The sequence below is a fragment of the Gekko japonicus genome, unplaced genomic scaffold (genome assembly GCF_001447785.1).
Source record: "Gekko japonicus isolate JY-2015 unplaced genomic scaffold, Gekko_japonicus_V1.1 scaffold190, whole genome shotgun sequence".
NCBI lineage: Eukaryota > Metazoa > Chordata > Lepidosauria > Squamata > Gekkonidae > Gekko > Gekko japonicus.
This window is the reverse complement of record NW_015160841.1, coordinates 1,477,165-1,504,556: the sequence shown is the minus strand read 5'-3', so window position 1 is coordinate 1,504,556 and position 27,392 is coordinate 1,477,165. Positions and strand designations below refer to the sequence as shown.

Below are 27,392 nucleotides of genomic sequence, written 5' to 3'. Positions count from 1 at the left end.
AATAGACTTAAACCATTGGATATTGAGTTTATGAAACGCCTACATGAAAAAGTGAACATCATTCCACTTATTGCCAAAGCAGACACACTTACACCTGAAGAATGCCAACAGTTTAAAAAACAGGTGAACCGAAAGCTTAATGTCAAATACTTACTGTTTGCTCATATATAGCTAGTGAACTTTTAATCCTGAAGTGACTTTTTAAACTCGGGAGGTAATTTATAGTTCTTCAGCAAGAGAATGCATTTTTTTTTGTGGTGTAGAGCTGACTTCTTCCCTGAGGGGCTAGAAATATGAACAGCATTAATACAACTTCTGACATGGGAAATGTGCTTCCCTGATCTTATCTCAGAAATAAAAATGCAAGTTCTTTCCATGTAAGTTAAAAATGACAGGTCTTCTGTCTACAAAGTGTCTGAAATATTGTCAGATTTGTGCAGGATGGTGGCGATTACAGGCTTGTCAGACAGGGGGGGGGGGGGGGTCTCTTTATAAATGTGGCCACATAGTCATACTTAGTCATTGCCGCAGTGTTTACTTTTTCTAAAGATAGTGGTATACTGGGAATGTAATTACGGTCGGAAAAACAGTCCCCGTGCACTTGATTGCGATGGTTTCCGCATATAAACCTGTAACAATTTCAAGGTGATTAGTGGCTTTTAGCATAATGGAATCGAATGTATTTAACGCCAGCATCCCACAGTATTGCAGTCAGGAATTATGTTGGGATTGTGACTCTCGCAACTCTGAGAAGTGTTTGACTGACACCTATCAGCACCACGCAATCTGTTTTTGTATGTGCATGTGTGGTTTGCACATTCACATTTGGATAATGCGAATGCAGTATTGCATGAAGTCATTAGCCAGCTTAAGTTAAAACAACTAAGCCTTGAACCAAGATCAGTGCTTCTGAGGTATGTTTTGACTGTCACAGATCTTTCTGAAGCAGAGTAAAAGGTTAATCAAACTAAGGGGGATAATTTGTGCTAAAGTGAATGAGGACATTTCTCTGGAAAGTGTGTGGCTGTTTGAGGAATGACTTATGTAACCAGGGTTTTCAAAAGACCTTCTGGAGCAGTGACTGAAAAGGAAGGGGGAAGTTGTATTCATGTTCTGGCACAGCCTTGTAGTTTCCAAATACCATGGGTGTATCTCGTGGATGAAAGACAGAAATACACCACCTGTTCCATAAGCATGTCCCATCATTGCTTCAGTCTTGTATTAACAAATATTTTTAATTACAGATAATGAAAGAAATTCAAGAGCACAAAATTAAAATATATGAATTCCCAGAAACGGATGATGAAGAAGAAAATAAGCTGGTTAAAAAAATTAAGGTACAAAACTATCTTGAAGTTGTTGGTTTTTTTAAAGCAAACAAACAAACCCATTCAGAGCTCTGTGGCCACTTCAGGCATATAGAACTCCATGTTTAAATTGTTTCCCCCTCATGAAGATGTGCTCCATAAAGGGATGAGCGTGCAGAGCTTTCCTTTCTGTTGAAGCAACTGGAAAAGCCCTTGCTTGCACCCTTAGCAGTTTCATTTGTGCACTGAAGCATCATGGCAGGCATAGAATTTTGGGAAGGCAAATGTACTCTTCTTGGTCCAGGCATGCAATAACAGTGATGAAAACCTCTCAATCTTGTATAATTTGGAAAAATAGTTATACATGGCCAACAGTTAATGATCTTTCCCTGTGCCTTAGTATTGTTGAAGCACACACATATTTGATGACTTGGAGAATTAATAAAATTAATTTTTGGTCATGGTGAAAAAACGGTTGTTCCCATTGAACGTCATTGTGTAGTGCATGGGAAGACCTTAGAATTCCCAAGTCTAGTACTTCATAAGATGTAATTGGTTAATTTGTCAGATTTCCCTAAAACTTTTGTTTGAACAGTAATGAAAGAAATGACTGTCAGACTTTAATGCTGTCTGTTGACAGCAGATAGAATTTTCTGTTGTAATCCTATGAAAAGTGGATCTGCAAGATTAAAAGGGTTGTTAAGACATAACAGCGTTCCGTGCGCCTTGGTGTTTAGTCATGCCGGCCACATGACCACGGAGATGTCTTCGGACAGCGCTGGCTCTTCGGCTTTGAAACGGAGATGAGCACCACAACCCCAGAGTCGGAATCGACTGGCTTTCGAGCAAGGGAACCTTTACCTTTTTACTTAAGACATAAAGAACCTTTTTCCTTACTGGAATGGATTAAGAAGCACATTAGAACTTTAAATAAAATTGGACATGAAACCAGACCTGATAACCAATATCCAAGCGGTATATTAAAGTAGTTTAATATGAATTATAAAACACTGTTCCATATTTCAAAAAAGGCACAATATTTTCAACCCACTCGATCATTTGTAGCTCTTGTTTGAAGAATGCTTAAGCGCTACAGAGAGCCTATGACACCCCCTTGTGGCTGATATGCTGAAATTTCAACATGCAGATGAATAATAGTTAATTGAGATCCCTGACTCCTGGGAATGTGCAGAGTGCTTTCCAACCCAAATTTATTTGATGACCATAGCAAGGGCCTGAAACCTTTGAAAAGCAGTAATCTGCCACTGTCTAGGATTTCAGGTAATAAAAACAACTTTGTCAATTTTAGAAAGTAACCAGAACATATTTTAATTTTCTATATAAGGATCAAAAGAAACCCCAGTATTATCTTCACATCCTTAATATAAGTAGGTAAAGTATTATCCCATATGCTGAGTCTTGTATTGAAAAACTAAAACTTGTTAAAGAAGGGAAAATCAGAAAATAAGCATGGATTTTTTTTAAAGGTACAGAGCAGAAAGCATCTTTTAAAATGGCAGACAAATTGGGTAATACAGGTAATTCCCAAGTTGTCTAGTGTCTGATACAAATTCAGGTAGAATTCTGAGTTGTGGAGTGTTGGTTTGAAGCATGGTTCACAAATGGAACCAAGTCATGCAGCTTTCAGATGGAGAAGAAGCAGGAAGTTGATCTGGATTCTCTCAATAGGTCCAGAATCTCAGATTCCTCTTTTCCAGACAATATGAACTTTGGCATTTAGTAAACTGAAGGTTCAGTTAGGATTGCCTGACAAGTATGTTCATGTAGTTAATATGTGAGAGAGAGGGAGTTGCAAGGAATAATGGGAAGGCAACTAACTCTACTTGAGCACTGATCAGAATTGGTAGCTCTCTGGATCTGGAAGTTGTCCAGGAATGCAGAAAAATTCTTCTAGAAGTTGTCCAGGAATGCAGAAAAATTCTTCTAGCAGCTTTAACACTTATACATTGGCCATGTCACTAAAGTCAGGAAGAAATTTTAGATTGCATTTGTGTCTTGACAGTCCAACTGCAATGTCATACACATATTCTGGGAAACAAACTTTCTGACGAAGGGGAAGTGGAGTAGGCTTTGACCTTCAGAAAAATAGAATTGAATCAACCTGGATGTCTTAAAATGGCAGCCAATAAAGACTGGAGTTCCAATAGAAGAATAAATAAAATCTGTGTTGGAAGTTGAACCCCCTGTCCTTTTTTCTCAGCACTGTTCTCTAGTTTAGTGGTTCTGAAGGGCAGGTAGGGGAGTGTTACCTGGGATACTGGGTGATAAATTCTTTTGTTTCTCTTTTGCACTGCGGACAGGTGGCAAAACGTACATGAAGAACTTAAAACCGACAAGTCATATAAAGTTGCGTTAGGTGGAACTGGACTACTGGCCCATCCTAGCCCACGTAGTCTAGTTTTTAGCAATGGCTCTCCAAACCTCAAGTAGTGGTCTTTCCCATGTCTGTAGCCTGAGACACCCCCCCACACACACCCTTTTTAAAGGAGATGCGAGGAATCAAATATGAGATCTTGTTGAGCTTTGGCTCCCCTCAGTAATGTTACATAAACGTCTTTCATGTCTATCCATTTTATGCCATCAGAGCAATAAAACTATAGCTATTGACCTGTAACTTTTTCTGTCTTGTAGGACCGTTTACCTCTTGCTGTAGTAGGTAGCAATACTATCATTGAAGTCAACGGCAAGAGAGTCAGGGGAAGGCAGTATCCTTGGGGAGTTGCAGAAGGTAAGAAGGGAGATTGTGCACACTAATATAATCGGGCAGTAAGGTGGTTAAGCGGCAGTTTTGAAATACCGCACTTTGGAGGAAATTACAGAGCATTTGCATCCCAAAGTAAGAGGCTTCAGGAGTGTGGGAACCATTGCAAATTCAGCTTGTGGCTGGAGATGGGCATTCCTTATCTCCTTTCAGGACCTAGAATCTGTGGCCTGTTCAGAATAACTGGGGGAAAAGTCTCTGGCCCTGCTCCATCCATGGCATCCATAATGGTCAAGGGATGGTGGAAGAACCACTGTTCAACCCATTTGCTAACCCTCCTGTTCAATGGAATCATGATCCATTTGAATGCTTCAATAAAACTTCCATGGATTACCCTTCCATGTATTGATGTTACACTAGATAGATGAGATACTGTACTGGAACATTTTTCAGGAAGCTAGCTCTATGCTTGTGATTTTTCATCCATCATAACCTGAAAAATTTCCCTCCAGGTTAGTCCAAGTAAAAAAGATCCTCTTGTCCATTTTGTTATGGCTGTTCTTGCTACAAGAGGTTTTTTTGGTAAGAAATTATGACTGAAGTACTTCTTTAAAAAGTGATTCAAATAATATAAAATATCAATTTTCTGGGATCTTAATTCCAGAGTGATTCTCGTTATGGATGCTTGATTTAACCTAGAGTAAATGCGATTTTAAATTCCTGTCATCTTTTAAGTTTGGTTGTAATGAGAAGCCCAGAATGCTGTAATAGCCTGTTTTAACAATAATTTTAAGAAATTTGTGTGCATCATCCAGTTCTGATTAATTATCATTGGGGAATAATTACTTTGGTTAGTTACAGTGCTTAGTCCTTTCAGTGCGACCTGTCAGGGAGTGTTGTCAAATCTGCCTTTCTTGTTATTTCTTACTAGAATATGGTTAATCACTGAGTGTGAGAATGCTCATAATACAGTATAGTCCTACTTTGAAAGCCAGCCACTGATTCTTGCATGTGAAATAAATTCTGGTTTAAATCAGACATAACATATACCATTGTGTTTAGTAAACAGAGACACCTAACTTACAGAGTAGTTTGCTTATACACAATCTTAACCTCAGTCCTAGCAGATCAGTCTAAAAGTAATCCATTTAATGGTGTCAAGCCTAACTAGTTGGGGATGAGCACGAACTAGCACACGAGCCAAAATTTGGCACAAACTTAGGCCATTTTGGAACTTGGGAACCAATGTTTGGAGAAGATGCCTTCCTAGAACATTAGCGGACTTTTGGCCACTTCAATTTGGCTGTTCAGAGCCAGCCATTTAAATGCGGGTCTTCCACTCAGCTGGCAGCCATTTAACCCTTCCTGGGTCATCCCTTCCCGCACCCTTTTTTCTGGTCGCAGTGAGCCATGGCCAAGCAAAAATGGGAAAGGAAGTCCTTTCCTGGGCAATCCCCCCCTTTCTCCTAGCCCCAGTGAGCCATGGCCAGGAGAAAAGTGGAAGGAAAGTCCTTTCCAGGGCAGTCCCCACCTCCTTTATCCAAGCCATAGTGAGCCATGGCTGGGAGAAAGGGGAAAAGGAAGAGATTTCCTGGGCCCTGGCAAGCCGCAGCTGGGGAAAAGGTAGAAGGGAGAAAGGGGAAACTGAACTTGCTGGTTCAGTTCAGGTGGGCCCCGTTTGGGTCAATGCTGGGTTTGGTTCATGGGCTGCCTTGAACCAAACTGCCCTTTTTAGGTTCATGCCCATCCGTATAACTAATATAATTCAGTTCTCATTGTGTTAGCTACACAACTAAACAGAAAATGAATGCTTTCCAAATATGTGGAATTTTCCCAAGTGGCTGTTCAGATCCTACTAGTTTCTAAGCCTCCCTCTCCTTACCCCATCTTCTTTCCCACCCCTATTCCTACAATATGAAAAGTGGCCCCAAAAGAAGAAGTGTAAGTGTCAGAAGAAGTGTAAAAATCGACAATAACTATATCATAATTCTAACTCAACTAAAACTGAACTAACTGTATTCTAGTAATGAAATTACTCTCTAAGGTACTGTCAATTTATATATAAACTCAAGAAACTTAACTGCAGGACTTTTTTGGAGCAAAACAAACTCCATGGAACCTAGTGGATATTTTATGTATCCTTTACTTTAAACTGTAGATTTTCTATAAATTATTTCCTTTCAGATTTAGGATTGATTTGTACAAGGCTTTTTGTTAATGTGGAGCAAGGTGGTGTTGAACTGCTAATTTCAGTGTATTAAAGTTGCTTATTATCACAAAGTGACATTTTTGTGACAAGGTGTGAGAATCACATCAAGCAGTCTTCCTTGACTGGCTTTTGTAGGCCTCTGCTGGAAGGTCTTGCTTGCAGCCAGCTGCTTGGGAGTAATCCTGCAGGCTGCAGCTACTCATCATCAGCAAGCAGCTGGCATCAGGCCAGGAGACAGTGCACTTTCTCTTCTTTCCTGAAGCTCCATTTTAAGCTTTGGTCTCCCATGCTCAAAGGGTGTGGGTGAAACTGGAGGGCTGGTAACGACCACCAGGGCTTCTTCTGTTGGAACAGACTGGAAGGTGCTGGTGGCTCTGCATCAGCTGTCAGCTGTGAATTCTGACAAGCCTGCAGATCATCTTCTTGCTTGCCAGTTTCTGCTGGTTCAGAGCTGATTTGGCTGTTTTTCTCCTGAGGAGTCCTCACTGTTGCTGAGTCCAGGCTGACCCCGATATCAGAAGCCAAAAATGAGAGATCACGGGAGGAAGTAGAATACCAAAAACAACATCCGTGACAAAAATAACGAAGAGTCGATAAAGATAAGTTGCAAAAACGTTTACTGTAGTAATTCTGTAATTCTGCTTGTGAAGACCTTGGGTTCTGTTATTAGAGAGTCAACATGGAATGTTTCCTTCAAGAGTTGATAAGTAGTAATTGATAAGAATGGGATTGCTACACGCTCAGATAAAGCAAATATTGTGAAACAAATTGTTTTCAATGCGCAGTATTCGTTGCGTGTGAGCGATTATAGAAGAAAATTTTCTACAGAATTGCTACAGTAAATGTTTTTGCAGCTTACCTTTATTGACTCTTCATTATTTTTTGTCACGGATGTTGTTTTTGGTGACCCATGATATCAGGCAAAAATGGGAATGATCATTCCCTGGATTTCAGATATGCTGTAAACTTTCTGGGAGATGTGCCTCAAAATGTGAATAATTTTATTTTTATTCTGTTCTTCAGTTTTGCATTTTCAAGTTTGCTAACAACCATTTTTTGCTTTGTTGAGGTACCTCTGTGTGATACAGAATTTTAACATATGCAAGATAAATAAGAATTGTGTCATTAGAACATAATGTGAATACCAGTGGGTAGTTGCCCCATTCTCTTCTGGTGTTGCTTTTCTTCCAAGACAGCAGCAGCAATGGTAAATGGAAGCTGACTAGTTTCTATGTTGTGCACAGAGGCATGTCTCCCCCCCCCCCCCGACAAATTACTATTTTGTTTAGCAGAGCAGTTAAAATGGAACATTTTTCTTTTGCAGTTGAAAATGGTGAGCACTGTGACTTCACAATTCTCAGGAACATGTTGATACGGCAAGTAAACTGTACATGATGTTTTGAAAGCAGATCTTTTTTCTAAACGGGAGGGAGCCTTGCAGTTAAAATAAATACATACCCCATTCCAATGTGGTTTATTTATTTTTCAGATTTATATCCCGCCCTCCCTACAGGTGGGCTCAGGGTGGATCACAAGGCCATTCAGCGGTACAATAATAAATACGTTAATAATAAAATTAAAACAATTAAGAACAATAATTTAAAACAGATTGCACTATTTGTTTGTGCCCTCAATCTCCAAAGCTGGTGTTGTTGGGTCTCTGAGGTCCTCTTGAACTGGGCGATACAGCGATGGTGGTCTTCAGCAGGGGAGGCTGACTTTTCCCACTGGACGCCTCCCACCTCATCCAAAGGCCTGGTGGAACAGCTCAGTTTTACGGGCCCCGCAGAACAACAGTAGGTTCTGCAGAGCCCTGATCTGAGCATGTTCCACCAGGCCAGGGCCAGGGCAGAAAAAGACCTGGCCCTGGTTAAGGCTAAGTGGACGTCCCTTGGGCCGGGGACAACCAGCAGATCTTGAATGGCAGAGTGCAAGGGAGATGCGGTCCTTCAGGTGTGTCGGTCCCCGGTTCTTCCAAATATCAGATGCCTTCCTCTCCTTACTTAGTAAGAGGATTTTTGAAATACTTTACAAGATCCATGTGGTGCTTTCATGGCATAATTTATATTTTATTTATTTTTATTTATTTATTTATTTAATTTTTACCCCGCCCTCCCACCAAAGCGGGAGTTTTTGCCCTCATGAAGTACAGATGGCAGCTGAAGAAGCCGCAACAAGTCTTCTGCCTCAGCTGACAGTGCAAATACCTTTAAGACTGCCAGAGCTTTTCAGAAGACTAGTTACCTGTCTGCTAGTACGCCTCATGAATATGACAGAAATGTCTAATGCCATCGCCAAATCTCCAGGGGTCAGGGCATTGTAATTGTCTCTAGTTAACACAACAAAACAGAGGAAGACAGCAAAAGAAACTGGAAGATATGGCAGATGGTGTAGTTCTAGTAAATCTGCATATGCTCTTGGTGGGTTTCTGAACTGTGTTGAACAGTTATAGGACTGCCAGTGGATAAGTAACAAATCCTAAATTTAATTTTTCTTTTATGATTTTGAACTGTAAAATAAGAGTTCCAAAACAAAAATGCAAGCGAAGGAAAAGTAACTTCTGGTATTGGAATTAATGACAGTTTATGGGATGTGTTGTAAACTGAAACTTCTCAATTTTGACTTTCATGCCTGAGACTTGGAAACCCATGATCTCACGCTGATCCTAAAGTAATAATTTGGCCAGGGGTCGTTTCGTAGAAAAAGAGCTAGGAGAACTCATTAGCATAACTCACCGGCCTTGCAGCTCCACTGCCAAGCCCCATGAGGGGCCCGGCGGTGGACCTGCAAGGCCGGCGGGAGTGCAAGGAAGCCCCGCGAAGGCCCTCCCTGGCCCCAGGTAGGCAGGGGTGGGGAGGAAGCAACTTACCCTCCCTCTGCTCCTGCCTCCTCCTGGCTGAATGAGGGCTGGAAGCGGGGCGGCCGGAAGCAGGGGGCGGGGCTTCGTCATGTGCCCCCCCGTACCTCACCCGGGGGAACTGCGATCCCCCGCGATCCCCCCGAAATGACCTCTGAATTTGGCAGTTCCAATGAGTGAAACAGGGTTTTCTTCCTTGAAATGTGCTTAGGTTTCGGCTGTGAACTTGGGAAGTATTTCTGCATTGGGGATGAATTTAAATTAGCTAGGAATATACCATCTTAAGCACATCAGGGAAATACCGCTGTATCCTGCTCATTTGGGATATTGATTAAAATGTTGGAATTTTAGATAAGGAAACAATTGCTTGCTTTTCCCGTTAAGTACAGTAAGTCACTGTAGTTATATGCATTTTATATTTCAGAACCCTAAAAACCCATGCCAAGAGTTTTTTTCTTATTTAAAGTTAATGATGTTCAGTTGATATTTAATCATTCCAGGAAGGAAAAGTTGCTGACAACCTCCCTTTTTTAAAAAATAGAACTCACATGCAAGACTTGAAGGATGTCACTAATAATGTCCACTATGAGAACTACAGAAGCAGGAAATTGGCAGCTGTTACATACAATGGAGTGGACAACCACAAAAACAAAGGGCAGCTAACCAAGTAAGTGGCAACGGCGGTGGTAACTGTTTATTTCGCCATTGAGTTTAATCCTTAAAGGGACACTGCGACATTGAAATGATCTCTTTCGATGCATACATTGAATTTAAATATTTAGCAAGTCACGTGCAACCAGACTGTTGGTGATTTGTTTTCTTACTAGTTGAAAATCGGTGAACTTGTACGAATTGATATTGCCTGCGGTTTCAATGATGCACACATCTTTGAAAATGCATTTACTTCCACCTTTGGATATTGAGTTGCTTTTTGTCCTTTTTTGTGGATGTTCGAAGGCCAGCAAGGAGAGTGGAAGTTGCTTATCTGGTTGCCTGTCCATCAGTTCACTATCTCAGTTTTCAGAGAAAAGTGTGGTACGGCATTTGGCTTAAACCGGTATGATTGAAATAAGTTCCATTCCATTCCATGTGTGGATATTGTGCTCTCCTGTAGAGCACTGTGTGTTACCTGAGGAGTGTGGGTATTATTATTTTTACTAATTGTCTATTGCATTTCTGTTAGGATATCTGAAATCAAAACAAAACCATTTTTATAACCTCCTGCAGGAATGACTATTTTGAGACTTCCAGTGGAGTGGCTGTGTTAGTCTGTTGTAGCAAAACAAAACAAATCCCGTGGCACCTTAATGACTAATGACATTTATTCCACTGAGTGCTTTTGTTAGCACTGGACCTCTGTTCTCTTGTTGTATCTTGCTTGAATCAGCTCAGCTGACGTATCCTCAGGCTGCTGACAGAATGAAAAGAGAGCTGACATCTGTTCATCAGATCCATTGTCTTCACGGAGACCATGCCATGCTTCTTACTCTACAAGAGGTGCCCCTGCCCTCTCTACCTCACAGTTCAAAAAGCTCATGAACTAGGGCATCCCCACAGATAACCAGTTGCACAAATGCGCCCTCACATTCTCTGCCTCCCAAACAAGGTGTGTGTGGGGGAAGGGGGGGGAGATTGCACAAGGTCGCCATTCTCATGATATAGCATAGCTTGGAGATCCAAACTCACACATCCTTGAAAGTGTACAGTGGAGAGATGGGGGTGCCTACCTGTTTCTCTATTGTGCCAGGGCAGCTGGTGATAATGTATGAGCTGAGACACTACTAGTAGATCGGGGCGTCTTTCTCTAGCTGAAAGGTAATTGGTTTTAGGTAATTGGTTTTAGATACCAGTAGGTTTTTCTTGATTGGGGAAATTATAGTCGTGGCTTGACCGTAGGCATGCCTAGCAGGGGCAGTTTGTTTGAAAGGTGTAAACAGATTGCACTTTGCAGGTGACCGGGGGGTGGGGGGGTCATGACAAGCAAGCCATCTTTTGCCTCTCAGACTGGAGTTTTCGTGTGGTTTGATGTGTTGCCTGAATTCAGGCACAGGGTTCTTAGATGCCTTCTGGTCTAGCTTGCAGGCAGATTTGGTGGTTAGACAGGCTTTTTGTTTGGACGGTATATATCAAGACAGTGACAATGACGGTATATATCAAGCCAACCCCCCAGTTTATCTTACTGGGCCTTCCAGTGGCTTTTGATCTCTCTGAGCACATACAAGAGGGTAGGTATATGTGGTGCTGCCATAAATTGATTTGTTTCGGCGCCATAGGAATTGTCCTGTGTTGTGCAACTTTGCGCATGTTGTTCTTCAGCAGTATTTATTTATTTATTTGTTTGTATTTTAACGGCCCTCCCCCAACAGAGCAGGGCTCAAGGCTGTGTACAACATTATACTTTGTATAATCCAGGGGCTTCAGGTGATCTTTACAGATTTGGAATAAGGTATCATCAGTCTATTATCTTGTAGCTCTATTTTGCTTGGTTCTGTTTTGAAGAAGTGTGTGAGGGGAGGGGGGGTGGACTGGGTGAAACTGAATCCAGGCAAAAAGGGAGGAAATGTTTATGCTTCTGGCTCATTATAATTCTTATGGGTGCTTGAATATCCGTGGTGACACTTTGCATTGTATACTTGCTGTGACTTCATCTGCAGATTAAATTGTATCATATACTCTTTTATTAGTATATTCAATAGGGCAGATTTTTCTCAGAGGTGGAAATCTGTTTTCATCATGCCAAAGACTTACATAGAATGAAATCCACAATTGTGATTTTGTTTTATATCAAGGTATTGTTGGACTCTGTTGTTTTGAGGTAGAGGAGTTTAATCTGTATTTTAAGTAGTGAGGAGCTAGTTTGTATAATGCACAGATTTATATTTGTAAGTTGGATATCTGGCCAGTACATTCCATTGGGTTGATTTGGAAACATGTAATTTATATGTCACAGCCGTTTACTGCAAAGATGGTAATTAGATTTACAGGCTAATTCCTCTTCTGTTACTAAAGTCTGCATGTGCAGAGGATGAGGGATGCAAAAATCTGTACCCCTCTAAGATCTTTTATTTTTCTGTAACTTCAAAATTCCGTGTTTGAAAATTAGCTTTGAACCTCTACCACACACAGCCATACTATATGTGACAGCGTACAGGAGGCCAGCCTGTGGATGTCACTGCCATTTTAAAGTGATTTAAAAATGCTACGAGGGCCCTATCCTGATTGGGCCCACACCAGGCTGAGGCACTCCTGTTTCTCCCCCCCCCCAACTTTTCAAGTGCCATAATGCCCCCCACTGCTGCCACATTTTAAAATCAATTTAAAATGGAGCTGGCATCCACCATTCTGGAGAATGCTGGAGAAGACTCTTGAGAGTCCCTTGAACTGCAAGAAGATCAAATCAGTCAATCCTAAAAGAAATCAACCCTGACTGTTTCCTGGAAGGCCAGATAATGAAACTGAAGCTCAAATACTTTGGCCACCAAATGAGAAGGGAGCACTCACTGGAGAAGACCCTGATGCTGGGAAAGACTGAAGGTCAAAGAAGACGGGGACGGCAAAGGATGAGATGGCTAGACAGTGTCATAGATGCAACGAACATGAAATTGAGCAAACTTCAGAGGACGGCAGAAGACAGGAGGGCCTGGCGGGATCTGGTCCATGGGGTCACGAAGAGTCGGACTCGACTGTGCGACTGAACAACAACAAAATACACCATTCTGACCTGTGGACCCTGTAATGCCTAGTTTGGCCCATAGAGAGCTGGTCTCCTGGGTTCCTGTGATCTGTACTCTATCACATATGTGGACCGGTTAACTACCAACTAAGGGCCTAGCTAGACAAAATGCTGGGAGATCGGCATTTACAGGAATCTCTGACTTGAATATTGATCACTCCCTTTGGGAACTCGTTCCATCTTCTGTCTTCCATTTACTTCATAAATGCTAGTTCTGGCTTACGTCTCAGTGCCAGAAGGTGCTGCTTAATTTTCATAGAAACTAGCTGCATGGATGGGTCAGTGTTTCTAGTAGTGGAGCATTATCTTTGTTTCATGTTTACAGAAAACCATATGGAAGTCATCGTTATGGACCCCGTACTCAAGATCAGTTAATATAGTTCAAGTTAGCCTTTATTGGCATACATTGTAGATACAGATTATACATAAGAGCAGAATAAAAACGCACTTTTAAAAAAATTATGTCTCTCGGATCGTTTGGCACAGCTTTAAAGCAGAGTTGGAGACACACGTGGCCACCTTCTCGGTGATGTCAGAAGAGAAGTCATTCAGAAGTCTGTGTGCCTTAAGTGCATCAGGGCAATCCATCACGCTGCTCAAAGTAAAATGTAAATATATATCTGGCTGAGTGGGATATCTTGTTAAACCTGCCATATAAAATGGAGGAAGGCATAGTATTCCATCTGGCCAGAGTAAATGCTCTGTGGGGAAGATAAATATGAGGCCGTCTTCCCTGTGGTAAGACAGATTTCAAAACTCAAAGGGGGAGCAGGTTTTATTGGCTACACTGTATAACTTCTGGCGCTCAATATCTAGCGTCCTGTTTTTAATCTGTTGAAATGCAGCCACAGAGGGCAGCATAGGCAGTGATTCTATAGATAGACCCAATACTTTGATTTTTTCCCCCTCAATGTATGCTGACCAATTTGACACATTGAGCTTCAGGAAGCATGTGATATATGAAGCTCCCGGATTCAAAGTTGTAGTGTAGGCGTTGCCAGTATTTGAATGCCAGTTAATATAAATGTAGTTGTCCTTCAACATATCTTAGTCAATCAAGGTATCACTTGTGGCTAGATTTTGTCCTACCCTTTCAACAAATCTAAAGTTAATGCGAAATTTTTTGACATCCACTTGGTTTACACAATTTTCTTGGAAGCTGAATAATTGGCCACTTCATCAGGTGTCTCAGTTTCGCTACACAGGGATTCTTTTCCAAGCTGCCTTCTCATGGAGGGCCCATAAAAGAGTATGCCCTACACTCTGCAGCTGGTTCCTGTGTGGCTATATGTCGTTTCTTTTCTTTTTTTTCTTCTCAGGCCACTTTGTTCCTGCAGGAATTCCGGGTTTTTAGGGCTAAAGTCATGGCTTCAATATGGAGCAGCTGTTTGGATTATTGGAGTGGATAGTTCTGTTGATCAACTTTAGGAGACCTTTCTTCAGAAATTAATGCTGTTCCCTGTTGTGTTGCCTGTATGGTTCTCTGATTGGGAGTGGGCCTTGGATCAGTGGAACGCCATGCTCAGAAGCTGGTTTTCCACCTTTACTTGAAGGTTTTGTTTTATCAGGAAGCTTCCATTTTTCTTTCATTTTCTGACTGTCACAATGGAGGTTTAATTTTGAATCTATATTTTAGGGCTGCCCCCTGCATTTCTGTTGTCTGTCGGCCCTCAGGCTGCTAGACGTTCCCTGGACAGAGCACTGGAGGCCTTAGATCACCAGTTGGTCTTTGATAGGGCTTGTAGACTAAGTTCTGTGTTATATTTTTGGCAATGTACCACTGTCGTCTTTTTATCAATTTACTGTTCCTAAATATTGGAGGCTTTTTGTGTTGGCTAGGTTAAATGCTTTTCACTTCACTGTTTTGCTGGGTAGATTCCAAGGAGTAACCTACTTGGAAAACCTGTGCCTCTGTGGATCTGGCACAATTGAAACTTTATCTCACATCCTTTTAGATTGTGTGCTGGTGTCCCCTCTGGGAGATCTCTGCATTTCTCTGGTGATCATTTCTGATGCTTTTTTTCTCCTCTCTGGCTTGCTTACTAGCTGATACTAATTTTTTATTACATTGATGGTAGCAAAAGTTTGGCTGCAGTGGCTGCTATGCAAGGATGGAAATAGAGTGTGAAAGAATTATTCGTGTTGTCCAAAACGGTTTGGTCATTGAATTGTAATTTAAAATAAAACAAAACAAATATTTTTGAGTGATGGGAAGGCTGTAGTCTGTATTAGCAATTGTGCTTGAGATAAGAAATATTTTGTTTCATCGTTGTGGCTTGTGTATAGTCCTCCGTGAGAACTGTGCATGCGCAGGCTGGCTGCAATAGTTCTAAAGCAGTGTTTTCCCACCCACTGCATGTATAAAAGGGGAGAGCCACCTCCTTTGATTCTTCTTTTGCGGGCTCTGAAGGATGTTGGATTACTTCAGTTCCTGAAGAATTTCAAATATGCCATTGGTTCAGAAGATCTTGCTATCAGCATTTTTCAGAAGATGTCTTCAAAGGCCTTATGTGGAACCAAGATGGCCCAGTCAGATGCACACGACTTGCGCCGCCTATGTCTCAGTGAGATACGTGACACCTTAAGGGTGCTCAGCCTGTAAGCAATTTATGCTGAAGGCCCAGAACTAAAGAGCCTCCCAGCTAAAAGCTGTATTATGGGAAATCTCCCTTAAGGGTTTAGCCCTATCAACAGCTCCAACCAGTGAAAAAGACCCAGAGTCCTGAGAGAGAATCCTTGGTGCCACTGGCTTCAATTGCAAACCCAGACTTGGTTCTACCCTTTGACCTCAGTTCCTAGAAGTCACACTCCACCTAAAAGTCAGTCAGAACCACCTGCAAAGGCGGCAAAGATAAAGGCGAAGCATATCAAGAATATGAGCACTCTCTCCTTAGCTAAGTCCAAGTCATGTAAGAAGTCTACTTTGTCGATTCCAGGTGCCTTCAGCCAAAGCCTCAGTTCCACTGCTGGTTTCAAACACCCCATCACCCACTCCTCATTGGGGAAACCACTTTACGGTCTTACTGAAGTCCTAGATACTTCCATGATGGTCTCCCCTTTGCCTCCTTCACTGGAGTTTAGAGCAGTCGCACACCCCGACTTGAGAATTGCTGTCATCTCATCCCCAGGGCAAGACCATTCCTATCACTATGGCCATCATGTTCAGTTCCATTGCTCTCTGTACAGATTCCCTTGTCACTGTTACTGTGAATATTACCACGACTTTTACCACCATTACTACAGTCACTATCCCCGCTCTCACTAAGAACCGAAGCCTAAACATCAGCCTCCATCTGTGTGACAGAGGAAACCAGATGAACCCCAGGGCAACCAGGGCCTCTCCTTGGAACCATGCGCCTAGATTGAACAAGAGTCTGGATCTGGTTCCGACATTGTCTCCAAACCTTCACCGTCAGAAGTGCCGATGTTGAGGAAATTGCTGTTTCTCCAAGGAAGGACTTAGGCCTTTACACTGAGCAACTGTTGTGAATGGCAAAATCTCTTGAACGTCTTTTAATGGAACCACACATTGTAGGTCTTTCACAGAGAGTCTTGGCTTCTAATTAGTTGGTTGTGCTGTTTTTGTTTTGTTTTTTGCAAAGATCCAAAATGGCTTGCTTTTTTTAGTTCAACAATTTCCAGAGGGCAGTTATAGCTGCAGGGCTTTAAAGTCAAATGGTTTGAATGTTTTTATAATGTTAGAAGAATCTGTGAAATGCAGAAAAACTAATAGTTGCCATGTGATCATCTGAACTTAATTATATTGGGTGGTACTTTTTAAAAAAAAAATTAACAGTTTCGTGTGAGACCTCTGCTGGCCAGTTAAATGGTGCTCATTTACTTTATTTTGAATATACACAGTCTAGCGTAGGCCTAGAAAGAGTTAGGAATCACTGTATGCTTGGAGAAAAGTAATAAAATGAATGTCACTAAAATATTTAAACTCCATCTTAAAGAATTTGCATTGCTACTTGCAAACTTTTGCAGTACTGGTAATTTGTTCTTGGAAGCTTTGCACATCAGGTCTGCATTAAATGTGTGGCACTGACTAACTGAACATTGGTTATAAACCTTAACTAGCTTAAACTAACCATCTGTCATTTTACAGTGAAAATTTTGCTTCTGTGGAGCATCCGAGCCTTGAGTAGCTTCAAATCCATAATGAATTTGCTTTTTTTTATTACTGCTTTTTATTTTATTTTTTGTGGTTTTATTTAAGCATGCTAAGCATTTGTATTTTTTGTTTTTTTAGATTTGGCACAGTTGAAGGCATGTAAGTGGTCATTTAAAATTTTTCAAAAGACATAAGGGAGAAAAAGCTTTAAACAAACAAGGCTTTCAATGTTAAGTGTAATTTTTACATTTTATTTCCAGCTCTTGCATTTGTTTTGCTTTAATGTTTTCATTCTAAAACTGATCTAACATTAAATATTTTTAGTGACAAATACAGAAAGCACTTTGATTCACAAAGGAGACAGAAGGTCACTTTAGCAATTATTGGATACACAATCCACACAGTTTGCTGCCTTTTCAGTAAATATAAGTACACTGATTATGCATGAAATGCTCTTCAAGAACTTGGTGTTTTCATTTCTTGCCTCTAAAGTTGCAGGTGGTTGTGAGAGCACTTGAAAGCTGGCGCGATCATATCGTAGTGCTAGTAAAGAAGGCAAAAACTGTCGATACGATAGCGTCCTGTTATATAAATGGCTTGCGGAGGCTCATTTCTCAGTCTGATCAGGCGTGACATCCAAGAGAGAACTGTCAGCCTGGCCTGGCTGTTGGCCGTGGGTGCACACCTGTCCCTCCCATCACAGGGAGAACGGAATGATTTAATTGGGTGGGGCTGTGTTTTATCTGACCCTGCTGTCTCTCAGCCATCCCACTTAAAATCCATTTGCTCTGAGCGCAAGTTGGGTGATCTGGGAGTCGCTGCAGGGTATCCAGCCATCTGGGCAGCCATTCCCCCCCATCCATTTCCTCCTCCCCCCCCCCCCATTTGTTCTTGTGAAGCCAGAAGAACCGAAAGTGAGGACTTCTGGTGGTGGGGAGGGGAGGTGTGCCAGGAGAAATTGTCACCCTTTCTTCAGCTTGTGGAAATTCGGTTCTGTTGGAGGAACTTAGACTACTATATCATAGTAAACATCCGAGCACTGAGATCTATGAGTGTTAAATTCTGTAGTTCTTCCTTAAGTTTTCCTTTCATGGAGAAGTAACGGCTTGTGGGGGGGGGGGAATTGAGTGGTGCTGAAGTTTGCTGTTTTGAAACCATTGGGATTGTCCATATTTTCATGCCCTGAAAAGACTCTGCTTTGTAGTTTATATGTATATCATGCTTACAATAATCATTTTGTTAAAACACCTGCTGGGTTCTACTGACAGCAAAGGCTGTGTTCGCTATAGCCCCCGGGGGGGGAGGGGCTTTCTTTACTCACTAAAATAAATTACAGTGAAGATTGCCCATCTCCACGTACGCACTAGCTGTTTGGAGCAGAGCCAATTTTAATTAGATCTGTACTTTTTGTTCCCTGAAATTTTATTAAAATATACCTGGGCTTGGATTAAATACTGTTATTACAGCTGAGCCTCAGTCCTGTGAACTCACGTACAGAAGTTCGTTCCTGGAACTGCCAGTGTGCTCCTGAGTCCTTCCAAGTCTCAAGCTCCAGTTACTCACCTGTTCTACCTGGCTGGATTCCCTTGTGAACCTTTTGGCTCGGTCTGCCATTCCTTCTCCCATCTTCCTTTCAGCTCTCTCCTCTCATGTCTCTAGCTCCCTGGACAGGGTTCCTTGTTCTGTGATCTATGCCAACTAGATGAAGAACTTAGAAGGTTGTGTGTTCCCCCCCCCCCTGTGAGCTGTTACAAATTTGCTCTACACCTACCAGAGGACAGCTCTTTCAAATACCTGTTGGCAGGGGTGGAGGAATATATTTCTTAGCAGGGCTTTTTTGGTAGAAAAAGTCCAGCAGGAACTCATTAGCATAACAGGCCACACCCAGCAATAAAACGCATTTGCCTATTAGGCCACACCCCTGACTGCACCACTCATTAGCATATTAGGCTGCACCCCATGTTACCAGACGTGTGGCCATCCAGCCACACCCACCTTTTGCTTCTTATTCTGTTTACCTTGTTTGTTGTCAAAACCCTGGGCTTTTTTTGTTGCAGGAACTCCTTTGCATGTTAGGCCACACACCTCTAATGTAGCCAATCCTAATGGGTTTCTGCTGTTGGGTGTGGCCTGTTATGCTAATGAGTTCCTGCTGGGCGTGGCCAACTTAGGAGCCAGCCGGAACTCCGTTCCTGTGCGTTCCTGCCCAAAAATAGCCCTGTTTCTTAGCACTGACACTGAGAAGCTGTGGTACTTTGCTCCAGTGTCTTCACTGCAGTCCAAGAGTGCTGTTTTCATGTGGGTGAAGAAGTGCCCAAGGTATCTTAGTATTGCCTGTAGCTTTACAGTAAGACATTCTTCTTTCTCTTTATGCCTGCATAATTTTGAAAATGGTTACTTGCAGCCTTGCTGCCGCCTGAGGGTCTACAGTAACACCAGCTTTTAGAGTAATACTGTAAAAAATGTTAGCATCTATTTAGCTTGATCCTAGGTGGTAAAGTGAAGGTTGGTTCTGCTAGTTGCATCTTATTCACTGATACCCTTGTTTCCCCCCTATTTTGCATTGCATGAATGTCCAGGCAAGTGGTGGTAAACATGTGTCTGCAATGCACTTGTCTTGTTCGGCACATCACCAGTTATTCCCTTCCCAGACTGTATTGATGTGGTCAGATTGTGGCATGTGTAGCCTGTAATTTTGATTAGTTCCTGGTGTGGAATACCTGTGTGTATTAGGAATTCATTAACTATAGGGAAAGGAATCTGACTAATGCATTACCATGGGGCTTTGAATTCAGCAAGTCATTTAGATTACAGATCTGTCCTATATTCCAGCCTTACCAACATACAGCTGCAAGGAGGGTTACAAATACTCTTTTGCCATCGTTTACAAGTTCCCAATTCTCTCTCTCTCTCTTTAAAAAAAAATGTCTCTAGCCCTTTTTTAGCCCTTTTTGTTACAGAATTTTAGGAGAAAGGCACAGGATGCTCATTTACTGTATAACAGAAAGGGTTAGAGACTTTGAATAAATAAAATTAAAAAGCTGGGAACTAGAACATTGTTGCAAGGCTATAATGGTATATGTGGGGGGGAACTGTGGCTATTGGGGGCTGAAGCAAGGACAGGGCAGCAAAAACTGTTGTGCAGCTTTTCTGCTGACACGGCCGATGCCTCTGCACTCACAGCAGTGACCAGAGCTACACAGAGAGTTGCCTCCATGTGGAACCTCTGCTGTAGGGTAATTCCACTTGACAATTGGTTGTTCAGAGCAAATCACTGTGAAAAGCAGCTGCTTTCACTGTTCATTGGTTCTTATTGCTCTGTTAGGCCCAGAGTTGCCAGGTCCTAGTGCTGCAGAGACAGGAGAAACCACAAGTTCCAGAATTTCTCTATCAGGGCGTAGATCATGACCTAGCGACACTGTACCCCTTTGGCTCCCTGGTCCACATTCCTCAGACCTCCCTTGGAGGCTCACATTCTTCCTACCATCAGTGGACAGCCCCAGTCCCTCTAGCCTTCTCCGTCCACTGTTTTCCCTGCATCATTCCTTCAGCCTCCTTTCCTCTGGGTCTGCTGTCACTTGGCTTCCCTGCATCCCAGGACCTGTCCCTAGTTCTTCACCTGTCCCATATGACGTTTGTATGTCAGCCAAAATGCTTTTGTTTCCCAAGCAACTGAGCCATCACAAAGACACAAGTGCAATACATTCTAGAAGTAAATATAAGTGTGGTTTAATAAATCATAAAATTGCAGAAACAAAATCAGCCTAGTTTAAGCCTCACTTAGACAGACAGCATTCCGTAGACTAACATTCTTGACATATTAGCTCATCGTATATTGTTGCCCGAGCTCATCCATCATATGTGCACCAAATCTGTGGTATTAAAAGCTCACTGTGTGTAATTCTTTCCCCCTTTCACAATGTGCCCTTTCCTGGAAATAGTAGTGTTGCCAGTGGAGCACAGTCCCTTCTCCTTCCTCCCTTTGTAAACTAGATGCTTACGTTCGCTTAAAAGTACAAGACATTGCCGTGATGAGGAGAGCATTTGATCACTATCATGAATTTTTTAGGCACCTCTTACCCATATGGATACTTCACTATTAGATTGTTGCTTGCTTCCTTCCAATGTTTCCCTGTTGCCTTTTCACTGATCATGCATTAGCAAAAGAAATGTTCTCCATGGAATAACCAACTACCTGCTCTGGTTTATGGCAGGAGCCCTCTGGCACAAATGGAAGAAGAACGGAGAGAGCACGTCGCAAAGATGAAGAAAATGGAGATGGAAATGGAACAGGTCTTTGAAATGAAGGTCAAAGAAAAAGTTCAAAAACTGAAGGACTCTGAAGCGGAGGTAAATACAGCCAACTGTTGAGCATACCACCGTCTGGATGAAGCAAGGATTGTAAATAAAAATAACATATCACCTACGAGTTAACCTGCACACTGAGCATACCCCTCAGGAGATGATTAGGTATAAATTATTTCCCAGAGGAATCAGATAAGGTCTAGTAAGTGCACTTGGAGATTGGTAACATGACCCTGTGCTTGTGGGGACAGTGTGTTGTAGGTTCACAATGACCTCTCACATTGGGAGTGTGGGATTCATGGTTATGCTTTTGATCTTAAAACACAGCTTTTGTTAAATTGATGTGCTCAGGGGCAGATTGGCCATTATGATGGGCTGATAGCCTCCTCCCCACCCTGGGGTGGGCCAGCCCAATGGTGAAGACCACAACACCTGGCCAAGTTGTGTTGGAGTCTGCCTGGCTGGATAGGCAAGGAGTCTTTCACTCCTTTCACTCCCTCCTTTTCATTTCACCCCTGCTTGTGCTGAATGGGGTTTATTAGGCTAGCGTCATTAAATTACAGTTAGTTTGGGTTACAAAACACTATTCTCATACGTGTATAAGGAATGCCTTGTTCTTGTGTACATTATCAAATCACCAATCCAGGCAAGGTAACAGGTTTAGTTTGGATCAAATAGCTCTTTTCCCCCCATTTACTAGAAGTGATCCAAATAAAGTGAATTTGTTAACTTGGCTTGATAGGTGACTTTAACTCATAACTTATTCCAAGGGCTATGTAACAACTGTACCTAGAGGCATGAGACCAAATGAATGCCAGTTGATAGCATTGTTCTGGCCATCTCAAAAGAGTGCTTTTGAAAAATCATCATCTGTGTTGCAGGGAACCTTAATACTGGCTGGGCAGAGTAATGAACATGTCAAGTTTAAAAAAAAAAAGGGTTCAGAACTCAGAGTAGGCCATGAAGAGGAAATAGCAAGAATAAGGCACTTGCCGAGTACAAGATCTGAATGCAGTTATGCCAACACATTGAGAGGAATGCGTCTTTAATGTTTAGATAATTTGCTGCTGTGCTTGTCAGGTGCAGGTTTACATCTCTGGTCAAATACCATATTTTTCGCTCCATAAGACGCACCTGACCATAAGACGCACCTAGTTTTTAGAGGAGGAAAACAGGGGAAAAAATCTTTAGATAGTTTGCTGCTGTGCTTGTCAGGTGCAGGTTTACATCTCTGGTCAAATAATACCTAACTCTGGATTTCATACGAATAAGCAGGTTTCATTTGTACAGTGTACACTTTACGGAGCAGCAAGTCCAGAAGTGAAATTGTTTTTGAATAGGCAAGGCGGGCACCGATGAAGTGATTATGTGTCGCTTTCTTGTTTCTCAGCTCCAGCGGCGTCATGAGCAAATGAAAAAGAACCTGGAAGCCCAACACAAAGAACTGGAAGAAAAACGCCGCCAGTTTGAGGATGAGAAAGCAAACTGGGAAGCCCAGCAACGTATTTTGGAACAACAGAATTCTTCCAGGTATTCAGGAGTCTGTGCAGTTCTTTCTGGCAGTATTGTGATTTAGAGAATTTAATAAGAGGTGTAGTTAAATGTGGGTATTGCTTGGTACTGATGGGTTTTGTCTGACTGGCAAACTCTCAGTTTTTATTGTGTTGCTTTCCATGCTGTTGTATGTCTGGATTTGCCACCCTTTCCCCTGTTGTCAAATCACTTCCATCTTGCAGTCTCTCCTGGCATCTCAAACCTAATATTTTTGGAATACATTTTTAATCCACTGGCACTTTTAAGACCAACAAAGTTTTATTCAAGGTATAAGCTTTTGTGTGCTCACACGCTTCTTCAGACTTTAATCCACTGGCACTTTTAAGACCAACAGATGCAATAAAATGGAAATTGCCAGTCCACACATATACTGCTCCCCCTCAACCTTTATGTTTGGACTGGTAATTTCCATTTCAATGTGTCTGAGGAAGCATGCTTGCATACAAAAGCTTATATCTTGAATAAACCTTTGTGGGTCTTAAAGGTGCCCCTGGACTCAAATTTGGTGCTGCTGCTTCAGACCAACACGGCTATTTTTGGGCCACCACTGCCAGCACGACAAGTCCCCCGTGTCAATAGAACAGACTCCTCTATATGTATTAAGCAAACCTCTTACCAGCTGTCTAATCAAATAAACAGGAAGATGGTGTATAGGAGTACAAGTTGTGAAAGTGGACCTATCAAGGGCAGTAGGTTGGCTTATGGAACTCTACCTGTTGTTGGACTTAAAGGTGCCACTGGACTCAAACTCGGTTCTACTTGTTGTCATCAGAGCTTAGGCAAGAAAGCTTCAATATATTGGAAGTCTTAGTTTTTAGGCCTCAAAATTCAAAACTCACTTGACTGTATGCAGACGAAAGCCTCTTGCGGTTTCCTAAACTTCTGAGTAACTGCATACATGAAATGTGTCATTGTCACAACTAATTTGGATGGAAATCCGTGTCTGGATTGAATATTTAGCCTTGCTAGCCACAGAATAGATGGTCTCTGTAAACAGGTAACTGCATACATGAAATGTGTCATTGTCTGTAGCCCCACAACTGATTTGGATAGAAATCCGTGTCTGGGTTGAATATTCAGCCTTGCTATCCACAGAATAGATGGCCTCTGTAAACATATCATCCTGAAAGATGACAGTTATGCATATATTTGCAGCTGTATATCTCATGTTGGATATGAGAGCCAAAATGTCTTTTTTCCCCCTCTGCTCCTAAATTTCTGGATCACACAATCCCTGAGTGCACAGGGCCCTGGGTGATTTACAGCAGATTAAAAACATCATAACGTTATTAAAAACAGCGTTAAGACCGTAAAATCATCAGTCAGTCAATCCCCATTTAGTAGTCTCCAGATGGCATCCATGATTAATCTAAAACCCCCACTGGACTGTTCTTCCACCTCGCAGGCAGGTTAAGGAGGAGGCCAATGCCAGTAAGGTGGAAGAAAAGAGTAGGGCGCCAACTACAGTGGAAGACTATTGCTATCCTCAACCAAAAGCCTGGTGGATCATCTCTACCTTACAAGCCCCGCAGAATTGCATTTGATCCTGCCCGGGCCCTCGTGGTAGCTGGCAGAGAGTTTGGCCCTGGTTGAGGACAACCAGATGTCTCTGGGACCAGGGATCACCAAAGTTACGCAGGTCCCCACCAGATGTCTCTGGGACCAGGGATCACCAGTACACTGCTCTCAGCAGAGCATAACACTCTCCTGAGGACATACTAGAAGAGACGGTCCCAAAGATACACAGGTCCACGACCACTCAAGGCCTTAAAGGTCAACACCAAAAACTTGAACCTGACTTGGTACTCCACTGGGAGCCAGTGTAGCTGGTACAGCACAGGTTGTATAGGTGCTGTCTGTGGCGTTCCCGTCAGGACCCGTGCCACCACATTCTGGATCAGCTGGACTTTCCGGGTCAGTCTTAAGGGCAGGCCAGTGTAGAGTGAGTTACAGTAGTCTAGTCTGGAGGTGACTGTTACATGGATTACTGTGGCTCGGTCAGGGCACAACAGGAAAGGGGTTAGTTGCCGTGCTTGGCGTAGATAGAAGAACGTCAGCCTGGCGATATTCGTGACCTGGGCCTCCATAGTTAAGGAGGCATCCAGGACCATGCCCAAATTCTTGATGGACTGCACCGGTGTTAGTGGTGCCTTGTCAGCAGTGGGAAGTCTGTGCCCCAGCCCCCCGCCACAGAACCTCTGTCGGATTTTTTTAACAATCCCACCACGGCTTCCAAACCCTCGGCCAAATTATGTGGGGTGGTATGTATGCATGCTAATCAAAAGAGTGTGCTGGTTAAAAAGTTAATGCTTTTAAATCATATATGAATGATGTTCTCTCTCTCTCTCTTTGTTTGAAACAGAACTTTGGAAAAGAACAAGAAGAAAGGGAAGATATTTTAAATCCAATTACTGACCACCAGTTATTGTATTAGTTGCCAATATTCCAGCCTGGACATCCGTGTGTGTTGGATCTGTTTGACCAATCTTGCACCAGTTGTATCCATATCTATGGATTTAACAGCATGACAAATTGTTTGTTTTTAATTTTGGTGGCAATTGAGATGCCTTGAATTGTTTAGGGTGTTGTATACTTAGGAAAACAAAACAGCTCTAAGTACCCTTTTTAAAAACAAAGTCATCTTAATGCAAAAGAACATTTTACTGTTGTACAATCATGTTCTGGTGGTTTGATTTGTTTACAGGATATTCCAGTATACAAGGACTTGGGAAGGTTTTCCATAAGGATACATTGCCATAATATAATATGAACTATGCTTCTATTATTAAAAAAAAATTCCATTCAGTGCAGCATATATAATAATGTAATTTAGTCTAACACAGTGGACCCTATTTTTGACACTTCCATTGTTTAAATATACACATGGAAAGACAAACGTATAGGCTTATGGTGCACCTAAAAGCTTTTTATAACAACCTTTTTTTTTAATCTTTAAAATATGCTATTCTCATTTAGTAACTACTTTAGCCAGAAGAATTTCATTATTGCTTCATTTTTGTAATAACATATAATTTAGATATTTTCCATATATTGGCCCTGCTAAATAGATTGTAGTTTCTTTCATATGGTATGAACCAGTGAATTAAACTTTTCCTTTAACTCCCTTTTTACATTTTATGGTAAGTAGCAGGAAAATGCATTTATAGGTCATTTCTAGGGGGGGAAATGTGGAGTTAAATACCATCATGTTTCTACCTGTGTGCCGTCTGTCTTCTACTAGAAATGAGAATCATGGCCTCTTAAGAAAAGTCACCATTTTGCATTTAGCTGTATTCATATACTGCATTTCTGTATTTTTGTTTGTATTGTAAAAAGTCACATAATAAACAATGTTGTGATGTAACATATTTGAAGTCTGGGTTCCCTCCTCCTTGGATAAAGCTATATATGGGATTTTTGTTCTTGTTGCTTTAAATTTTAACTCTTCTGCTTCAGAAATTATCTTCAGAGCCTTGCCGCGTATTAATACACAGTTAACAAGGTTGGATCAGATTGTGCATGAGACTGATTTAGTATAGTCGCATAGGCATTTAACCTCTTTGATGCCAACAGTAGGAAAGATACTTGCAGTGGGGAAAAGTTTGTGCGTGAGAGGTGGTGTGAGCAATTTTGCCTCACAAAGTATGCCACGTGTCGTGACTTTTACAGAAGCCATATGTGATCCAGCAATTGCAGTGTTCCAAAATGGGAGCAAGAAGATAGATGTAGGTGTTAAGATACCTTAGTGAAGCCACTACAGCTCTGCAGAAGCAACAAATCAAATGATAATTCTCAGAATAGCAAAACAGATATGGAGGAGCTGGTCCCAACATTAATATTTGCAAATGATTTTAATAGGAGGCCTTTAAAGGTGTATTCTTAAAGGTTGGGACAATCTTATAGCAAACTTTCAAATATCTGTCCATTAATGCTGACAGTACTTTCTCCTTCCCCTCGATATTTTATCCACTTGTAATGCTGAAATGTCATTAATTTGTCAGGATGGTAACATGCAACCACTTAGTAAATGCCCGAAACAAGTACCGTATATACTCGAGTATAAGCCGACTTTTTCAGCACATTTTTTGTGCTTATACTCGAGTGAGAAAAAAAATGACCCCAGAAAATGCCGCCGCTCCGCAGCCAGATATCAGCCTGTAGTCACTGCAGCCCGCCCGCCTAAACGTAACTTTCCCCATTTGCATTTTGGCCTGTGTGAATCTTTGAATTTTTCTGCTTAATGGACTTGCTGAGTACTTATTGATGGATTTATTCCCCATTCAGCCACCACTCCAGAAACAATACCTAAGCAGCCTCTCAAATGAAAAATGTATTGACAATTCTAAGAATAAGACCAGATGCATCTCCTGCTCTGAACTTGCAATTCTAGCATTATCCAAATGATTACTTTCTTTTTGCGACATTTTAAAGGTCTTCCAAAGTCATATTAGTATTCTGAAGCATGTGAGATTTCGAGATTGTTGGAAGTACGCTAGGAACTTGAGGTTCTTGGGAATGGAGAAGTCCATCTAAATACTTGCCAGCGGGGAGGGGAGTTGATGTGCTTATAAATATTCTTATACCTTATCCC

At 41.8% G+C, this 27,392-nt stretch overlaps 1 protein-coding gene across 2 annotated transcripts in view; it reads left to right on the top strand.

The window, feature by feature from the left end:
• Nucleotides 1-25,843, top strand: part of SEPT7 (septin 7) — a 53,525-nt gene extending 27,682 nt beyond the window's left edge. The window contains exons 5-13 of one of the 2 annotated variants that reach the window (XM_015419246.1): nt 6-123; nt 1,245-1,337; nt 3,960-4,056; nt 7,563-7,614; nt 9,637-9,762; nt 17,081-17,101; nt 21,157-21,292; nt 22,638-22,777; nt 25,164-25,843. In XM_015419246.1, the coding sequence (XP_015274732.1) occupies nt 6-123; nt 1,245-1,337; nt 3,960-4,056; nt 7,563-7,614; nt 9,637-9,762; nt 17,081-17,101; nt 21,157-21,292; nt 22,638-22,777; nt 25,164-25,203 (823 nt within the window). In that variant the 3' untranslated portion in view covers nt 25,204-25,843. The remainder of the gene's footprint in view (nt 1-5; nt 124-1,244; nt 1,338-3,959; nt 4,057-7,562; nt 7,615-9,636; nt 9,763-17,080; nt 17,102-21,156; nt 21,293-22,637; nt 22,778-25,163) is intronic. The other variant, XM_015419255.1, reaches the window with a different exon arrangement.
• Nucleotides 25,844-27,392: the final 1,549 nt, after the last annotated feature.